The following is a 9836-nucleotide window of genomic DNA, read 5'->3' on the forward strand; positions in this document are numbered from 1 at the left end:
CAGAGTTTACCGTTGAGGGTTCTGAAGAAAATTTCACTTTTAACACCCTCTGTTATGAGTATATTGGATAGACCCCTAGTACGGGGTAGATTTTGTAAATACGTATAGATTTAGGGTGAGGTTGAACCTTTTTAAATATGTCTTCGTCGGTACAAAGGCGATATCGGGGAATTAAAAAGTGAATTGTTGATATTTTCAAACTTGTTTTTGATAGATCCAAACAAATTCACTAAAGTACCTTTAATGATGTGTTATACAGATTTTTCATTTTCAAATTATTAGAGGGTATAACTGGAAATTAACCATAAATATGTGTGGATCTATCAAATAGATGTTTGGAAATATCACCTCCCAAAAACCCAATTAAAAAGAGTCATTGTCAATCACAGCTTGCTGTGTTCATTGTATTTTAAATAATTGAGATGAGATTTTGATTTAAATAATAAAAGATGGCATTAATGATGGTTTAAAAAAAAAAATTTGTTTGCAAAAAAACGATAACATTAATACGGATCCGAAGATCATAATAGTACAAACGATTACAAAGGTCATCCAAACAACCGACACAAGCGGCAAAAACAAAAGAAACCTAACCAAACGGTCCACCAACAGGGTGGAAAAACACGTTTACAATGAATCTAAACTAACAAAAGGACAGCCAACTAACCGAAAGTACAAACAGATTAAAAACAAACGGTCAATATAAATCGGGATGAATCTACTCACCTAGTTTTCATATATTTGAGTGTTACTTGTAACTTGAAATTTAGAGCATTTCTAATAGGATGTGATACTCACACACTAGTCTATAATATCATGGACACTTTATGTATTTTGTTGTCATAAAGTGCAATTTGACTATGACAAGGTAATGTCAGTTTCTGACATTTAATCTTTGTGTAATTTTTTGTATCAAATGTTGAGTAAGTTGATATGGTAAAATCTGATTGAAAATTGAGTAGAAAAAAATAAATTAAATAAGAAATATTAAATATTTCTTGAATCTAATTGGTTGAAAGAGAAATTCACGCTCAATTCACATTCCGTTAACAAACTGACTAACGCCTCTTTCTGTTACTAACTAACGCCTTGTTATATGCCGTTAGTTTTCGTCAAATTTTTCATGTAGGATGACGGATCGATTGTGACAGACGGTTATGAAAGATCTTACATAATTTTGTAACAATACATTTATGTTACTAGTTTATCTAATTTTAATATACTCCGTATACAGTTAAAGGAACAAACTTTTATGTATGAGAGAGAGAGAGAGAGAGAGAGAGAGAGAGAGAGAGAGAGAGAGAGAGAGAGAGAGAGAGAGAGAGAGAGAGAGAGAGAGAGAGGGGGGGGGGGGGGAGAGAGAGAGAGAGAGAGAGTACCATTTATTACAGAGAAGATACAAGACTTGAAGAGATGAAAACAATCACACAAACAGGCTTAACTTGTTTACAAACTTAAATTGTAAATGAAGTCGAGTAACCTGTTACGAACACGATTCATTTCAAAGTTAGTACAAACACATTGACAGATAATCTTTAAGTATAAGAATCATTTTACTAATACAGATGTTATGAAATCACTCACTAGCAATACCTATCCTCATCCTATTGTGAACAAACCTTATGCATCTTTTATCATTATGCAATAATCACACAAAATATTCAAAATCTAAACACACAGCATGACAGCAGGGACTAAATGTCAATTAAAGTAATTAAAAAACATAAAAAAAATTTAAGATCTCTCTAAAATTGTGTTTCGGATAGTAAAAACCCTATCAATGATTTCATTCTTGACCTAACCGTATCTTTTTAGAACCAAATTAACAAACTTTAGGTTAAAAGCAAACAAGGGCATCTTCTTTTCACAATAATAAAAAGAACCCTAATTCAAACATCTAGCGCAATTTATAAAATTGAACAATATTAAAGATCTAATTCGGAAAACATAAAAGAATGAAATTTTAACAAGTACTGACTTTGAATATGTATGAATTAAAATGAACAATAAATTATTACCTCAAATCAATAACCTTTGTTCACTGAGAAGAGCAGGAATCAAGAATATATTTCTTTAGAAAAAATAACAGAAATTGATTTCAAAGATTTCACAAAAATGATGTGAATTCAGTGAATCGGTCTCAGTTTCTATTGATTAATGAGCGTTCTTGGATTGGGGATTAATATATACTCCCCAGCAACATCAGAGTTTACCGTTGAGGGTTCTGAAGAAAATTTCACTTTTAACACCCTCTGTTATGAGTATATTGGATAGACCCCTAGTACGGGGTAGATTTTGTAAATACGTATAGATTTAGGGTGAGGTTGAACCTTTTTAAATATGTCTTCGTCGGTACAAAGGCGATATCGGGGAATTAAAAAGTGAATTGTTGATATTTTCAAACTTGTTTTTGATAGATCCAAACAAATTCACTAAAGTACCTTTAATGATGTGTTATACAGATTTTTCATTTTCAAATTATTAGAGGGTATAACTGGAAATTAACCATAAATATGTGTGGATCTATCAAATAGATGTTTGGAAATATCACCTCCCAAAAACCCAATTAAAAAGAGTCATTGTCAATCACAGCTTGCTGTGTTCATTGTATTTTAAATAATTGAGATGAGATTTTGATTTAAATAATAAAAGATGGCATTAATGATGGTTTAAAAAAAAAAATTTGTTTGCAAAAAAACGATAACATTAATACGGATCCGAAGATCATAATAGTACAAACGATTACAAAGGTCATCCAAACAACCGACACAAGCGGCAAAAACAAAAGAAACCTAACCAAACGGTCCACCAACAGGGTGGAAAAACACGTTTACAATGAATCTAAACTAACAAAAGGACAGCCAACTAACCGAAAGTACAAACAGATTAAAAACAAACGGTCAATATAAATCGGGATGAATCTACTCACCTAGTTTTCATATATTTGAGTGTTACTTGTAACTTGAAATTTAGAGCATTTCTAATAGGATGTGATACTCACACACTAGTCTATAATATCATGGACACTTTATGTATTTTGTTGTCATAAAGTGCAATTTGACTATGACAAGGTAATGTCAGTTTCTGACATTTAATCTTTGTGTAATTTTTTGTATCAAATGTTGAGTAAGTTGATATGGTAAAATCTGATTGAAAATTGAGTAGAAAAAAATAAATTAAATAAGAAATATTAAATATTTCTTGAATCTAATTGGTTGAAAGAGAAATTCACGCTCAATTCACATTCCGTTAACAAACTGACTAACGCCTCTTTCTGTTACTAACTAACGCCTTGTTATATGCCGTTAGTTTTCGTCAAATTTTTCATGTAGGATGACGGATCGATTGTGACAGACGGTTATGAAAGATCTTACATAATTTTGTAACAATACATTTATGTTACTAGTTTATCTAATTTTAATATACTCCGTATACAGTTAAAGGAACAAACTTTTATGTATTTAAGTTATTTAGAAATTTGAGTGTTTTTGACTTTTTGTTTAAATGTACACAATCAATCAATTAAAGTTATATTGTATACTTAGATTTTTCTTTGTATGTGTCAAGTTTTTTGTGCTTGATTGTATACATTAATACATTACATACTCGTTTTCTTTTTCTTTTTTTTTTGAAAAGCAAAATTAATTATTATTAATAAAAAATGGAGTTACATGTCCCTATATATATCTATACAATATTGAAACGGAAGTACAATTATTGGAGGCTATTATATCACGAGTAACCAACGAAGACCATAAAAACTAAGGAGGGAATAAGAACTTGAAGAACAAGCCGGAATAGATAGGATAACAGTGACGATCTAGCGCCAACAAAGTTACACAAACTATCCCGATTAATCAAACCCTCAATAGAAGAAATGGAATCCGTGGACTACACATGTGTATTAGTGGGAAACTTAGCCAATTCCAACTCGGTGGGGAGTATCCGCAACAAAGAAAGAGGGATTAATGAGCCATTGATGCCACTCGATTGTTTTCTTTTTATGCGTTCTTTTGGAAATCCAACTATAACTTTGTGTTTGTATTTCGGATATGATCGAGACAGGGGACCACGTTTTTTTGGAGAATACTTTCAAGTTCCTATGTTTCCAAATTATATAGCATGTAATCCATTTGGTTGCTTGCCAAATTGAAGAGCCGAGATTGTTATGAGCGAATGGTTGATTGTTGATGATGGCATCGTTAAGATTGGAGATTAGAGAATCATCTTGGGCCCACCAATTGAGGACAAGTTTCCATATGAGTGCCGTTTTGGGGCAAGAACCAAGGATATGTTCGGTGGTTTCTATATCCAATCCGCATAAAGGGCATAAAGTGAAATGGAGATCAATGCCCCTTTCGTCAATTTCAAATCTAACCGGAATCTTTTTTTGAATGGCTCTCCAGATGAAGATATATACTTTTTGAGGCAGGAGTTTGTTACGGGGAATCGACAAGCTTAAAGCGTTACTCCCAAACCTTAGGGAGTTAATCAGAAGTGTCAAAGATTTGGTGGTGAACATTCCCGTGGAGTCTAAATTGTATTTCCAGGAATCTTGTTTGTCGGATAAAGTAACGGAAGATACAATGTTATTTAATTCCGTGATTTCGTTTGTGGCCCGACCCGTTGGAGGCCTTGTCCAGCACCAATTACCAAAAGAAGATCCATTGGAATGTGTAATTCTTCCAGCGATCGAAGCATCTTTATTTGTCTCAAGCATGTATAATCTGTGGAAAAGTGTGTTAAATCGTTTCGAACCGAACCAGATGTCATTCCAAAATTTGATGGAGGCACCATTCCCGAGGCATTTTGTGATGGAGGAGGAGAATGAGGCGCCCGTGCTATGCGCGATTTTTCCAGCTTTAATGATTTCTTTCCAAACCGTGCGACCTGAAATGTTCCTGCAAGAAATGTTAGATTCCAACCCCCCGCCCCCATAGATACTAGTAATAATTTTAACCCATAATGCGTGTTTCTCATTTTTGAAGCGCCACCACCATTTACATAGTAGTGAGATGTTTTTACTAAAAAGAGAACCAACATTTAAACCTCCTTCATCATAAGGTAGTAGAATTTGATCCCATTTTATCCAATTAATTTTATTTTCTGTTGAAGACCCACCCCAAAAAAATTTGCGTCTTTTAGATTCAAGGAGGTTAAGGATGGAGGAAGGTGCATGGAAGAGGGAGAAATAATAAAGTGGTATGCTGCTTAGGATAGATTTAATGAGGGTAAGTCGACCTCCGAACGAAATTGTTTTGGCCGCCTAGTCGGAAAGTCTTTTGTCGAACTTTTTCACAATTGGTTGCCAGGAGGAAGGGTGAGATGAAGGCACACCGATGGGAAGACCAAGGTATGTGAAGGGAAAGGTGCCGGAAGAACAGCTAATGTAATTGGCCATTTCTTCAATCTCTTGGGGAGAAATTTCGATACCGTAGAGTTTGCTTTTTTGGAAGTTGAATTTGAGTCCAGAGATTTTCTCGAAGCATTTGAGGAGTTTCGAAATGTGTTTGGCATTTCTTTTACTCCATTCCCCAAAAAAAATTGTGTCATCAGCATACTGAAGGTGGGTGACGGAGATGTTGTCATTACCAACATTGATTCCACGTAGATGGCCATTTGATAAGGCCCGTTTAGTGAGGATGTTAAGGCCTTCAGCAACGATAATGAAAAGAAAAGACGAGATTGGGTCGCCTTGACGAATACCTCTTTCAGGGTAGAATTCGTCAGTAGGAGAGCCATTGATTAGAATGGTGATAGATGAAGAGGAAAGACAAGCACGAATGAAACTAATCCATTTAGGGCCAAACCCCATGTAATGCACGGTGTTAAATAGGAAGTCCCATTCGATACAGTCAAAAGCTTTTTCGAAATCGACTTTGAAGATGAGACCTTTACATTTTTTGCGTTTAAGTTCATCTATAATTTCGTTCGCAATTAGCACGCTATCTAAGATGTTACGACCTTTGAGGAAGGTTGTTTGTTCAGCCCCAATGACCTTGTGGATGACTTTGGCGAGTTGTTGAGGGACTTTTGAAGGCGAAGGATGATTTTGAAACAAAATTAAGAAGAGCGAAGTTGATTTTAGTTATACGTTGCCTAGTTTTTGTTGTTTATGTAAAAACTAAGTTGATTGTTGGTTTTAGTTGTACTAATGCAGTTGAATTTAGTTCTTTTTATATTTGTTGGTTCAATATAACACTTGTTGTGAAAAGCGATACCGAATTATAGCAAACCGCTAGTAATACTCGAAATAATGACAATAATAGGACACCGAGATTTAACGTGGAAAACCCCAAAAGGGTAAAAACCACGGGCAAGGAAAAAAACGTTTCACTAATAAGAATAATAGGAATTACACTTCTCTCTAATTTCAAGGATAAGTACAAATCTTTTATATCTCTTGTAATTAGGAGACTAAAACTCACTGAAATGACCCGTCCTAAACCATCTGGACGAAGTCACCAACAACTGGTTCCATTGCGATGATCGACTCCAAATACTGTCTTTAAAATGAGCAAATGCACAGCGGAACGTTTCTTTCATACCTGAGAATAAACATGCTTTCAAGTGTGTGAAGACCCGTCCTTATCCTCCCGGACAAAGTCTTCAATAGTTGGTCCCATTGCGATGATCGACTCCAAGTAATGTCCTTAATATGAGCTAATGCACAGCGGAAGATTTCTTTCAAAACCTGAGAATAACATGCTTTAAAAAGTCAACATAAAGTTGGTGAGATATATAGGTTTGATGCTAGCAGCGTTATAACTATGGACCACAAGATTTCATATGTAAACATTTTAATAAAAATATTCTAAGTGGTTGAGCACTTGGTAACCATACTTAACATTTAATCACGTCGCATATTCCCTTTATTATGAAATCTTACTACACCGTACCAAGTGTAGTCACGAAACGAAGTACTGTGCAACCGTTGAATACTGGTCGTCCAGTCCGGTTGGGGTTGTCAGGCCCGATAGATCTATCAACAGGATTCGCGTTTACAATACCGCTGTAAATAATAGTTACCAAGCTACAGGGAAGTATGCCAGTGGTACAACTCAACGTAGAATATATTTTTGATCACTTGTGTCCATAACGTAATTCATTTATAAAAACAGCGCATGTATTCTCAGCCCAAAAATATTTAGAGTTTAAAAGGGATCTATATACTCACCTAATGTATTTTGTAGTAAAAATACATATAACATCACTGAACACGTATAAGGTTGGCCTCAGATTCACGAACCTATATCATTTATATATATTAAAACATATACTCGTAATTAAATAATTAAAGCTTTATGTAATTAATTTGTATATATATATATATATATATATATATATATATATATATATATATATATATATATATATATATTGATAATGATCTTTATCTATTTGATTATATATATTATAATACTTAATTTATTATATATAGTTATTTATGTAAAAATTACTAATTTAATTAATTTATGCATATATGTAAGTATTTATATAGTAAATGTTATTATTTTTGATATGTATAGTTATATAAAATTCGAGTATATGTAATAAGTATTTTTAATATACAAAACATTTATTTGTTAAAACGATGATTTTGAAAATAATGATTTACTAATAATAATAATATTTTTTTTTTATTAATAATGATAATACTAAAAAAAAAATGTGATAATGATAATAATAATAATAATAATGATGATAATAATTTAAATGAGGTTTTAATAAATATAATAACTTTAATAAAAATGAAAAATTTTTACAATCTTAATTAAAAAAAATTACTTGTAATAATAACAATGCTTAATACTAGCAAATATTAATTATAATAATCCTAATAATAATAATAATAATAATAGAAATAAGATAATAAAGTATACCCCTTAAATTCATGAGTAAAAAGAATTGATGCAGATGGGACTCGAACCCTTGACCTCTCGTTAACCCACACTACACCTAAACCGTTCCTCTAACTATTATTTTCTGTTTTAATTCCCGAAATCAATCTTTTTACCCGTTATTCCTCATTATTCTTTCTCGCCCTCTATCCCTACCTTCGGCCCAATTACAAGGCAATTAAATAAACCCATCAATCTAATTTAAATCTCGGCCCACTAAAACTCTAACCAAACCCAATTCGTATCTCTTATATTAACCGATGGTTGTGTGAAAGAGTTTTGTTCGGCTCAGACAAATAAAGCATCATCAAATAGATCGATCTAGGTTACTGGTTTACAATTCAATCGATCGGAAGTGGGAGAAGGCGGCTGAAGCGATTTACGAACAGAGGAGCAGCAGTCTTTAACAAAAGGTGTTCGGCTTTGGTGTTTGTTCAAATCAAGATGAAGAACTCGACTGAGATTGTATCGATTATCATCTCCATCGCTCTAATCATGAAATCGGTTCATCAATTCATCAAGTAAGTATTCGATTCATCAATTCCCTTAATTTCTTAACTATTTTTATATGTCCTGTGTTCTTAATTAATCGATTTTTAGAGCATCCATAATGGTGTTCTTGGTGGGTTTGTCTTTAGGTGGGTTTCAATGGGTTTTGTTTTCAGTTTGGGTTGAGGTTTGAATCAGGAAATATTGCTATAGTAGCATCGAATAAGAAGTAGAACAGAAAAAAAAAAATAAGTGGGTTTGTGTGGTGGATTACGGTGGTTGAACAGTAGCAGCAAGGGACGGTGGTGATGGTTTTTGGATTCGTTTTATAACAGGAACACAGGCAAGCAGTAGCAACAGCCAATACTTACTAGTTCAAGTAATGGTATGCAGGTGGGTTCAAGATATTGATGGTGGCGTTTTATCAATCGAAAAGAAACAGGAAATTAATATATCAATAACAGATTTGAGTGATGGTATCGTGTGGTGTAACAGGTGGAAGATGGTGGTTATGTGATGGGGGTGGCGGTTTAGTTCGACAGAATCAGAAATAGATGCAACATAGCAGCAGTTATGGTTCGATGATTGTTGTCTGAAAGACATGAAAACAGCAAAACTTATTCGGCTTCTAATGGTGATCATGGTCGTCTGGTTCACGAAGGAAAGAAAACAAAGACGAAGAGAAAGAGGTGGCTTGTCATGGTGAGGGTGTTGCAAGTTGGTGGTGAAAGATGGTGGTGGAAGTCGACCAAGAGAGGTAACGGTGCCCGTTTCATTTTGTTGTGAGGGAAGGTGGTTTTGGTTTAACAGATAGTAAAAGATATAGATGAGTGATACTTGCATCTTTGTGTATAATATTTATTTGTTTATATAGAGAATAGATAGGTAAGGAAAAGAACGCTCAGCACACCCTCAATCATTTGTACAGTGAAAAACAAAACATACTAACTTTACTTAATCAATTTGTCTACAAAGTGATGTGATAATTTGTTATGTATGCATATATCATATATATCATGATAGATGATATCTAATGGAAATGCAAGGGACAAACACAGTATTCTATTAAATATTATGTAGTTAGATCAGACGTGTGAATATATGAATGGAGTAGTAGTAGATTTTAATTGATGTGCAAGTGCATATATAACTACATGAAAACTGTAATCTCCACTAATCATTATATTATAATAATAATTCATATTAATAACGTGTAAGGAAGAAATATCATTCAGTATCTTTTATCAATTTCTACCGACACCATATATATATATATATATATATATATATATATATATATATATATATATATATATATATATATATATATATATATATATATATATATATATATATAATGATACTAGTATAAGATAATTAAAGAGAGGTAAGAAACGTATGCAAGGAAAGATATTAAACATTTTATTTGATAATTTGTGCCAACAC

General features: G+C 33.1%; 1 protein-coding gene across 1 annotated transcript; it reads right to left on the bottom strand.

Annotated features, from left to right (window-relative positions):
• Window positions 1-3916: 3916 nt before the first annotated feature.
• On the bottom strand, window positions 3917-4720 carry LOC139900115 (uncharacterized). Its single transcript, XM_071882916.1, has one exon. It carries the CDS (start codon window positions 4718-4720, stop codon window positions 3917-3919), a length of 804 nt encoding a protein of 267 aa, XP_071739017.1.
• Between the last annotated feature and the right edge of the window lie 5116 nt (window positions 4721-9836).

Source organism: Rutidosis leptorrhynchoides, chromosome 3 (assembly GCF_046630445.1).
Source record: "Rutidosis leptorrhynchoides isolate AG116_Rl617_1_P2 chromosome 3, CSIRO_AGI_Rlap_v1, whole genome shotgun sequence".
In the NCBI taxonomy this organism is placed as follows: domain Eukaryota; kingdom Viridiplantae; phylum Streptophyta; class Magnoliopsida; order Asterales; family Asteraceae; genus Rutidosis; species Rutidosis leptorrhynchoides.

What these genes read in the sequence shown, in the direction of transcription:
- LOC139900115 (XM_071882916.1), bottom strand. Translation starts at nt 4,720, where the DNA reads ATGCTTGAGACAAATAAAGATGCTTCGATCGCTGGAAGAATTACACAT.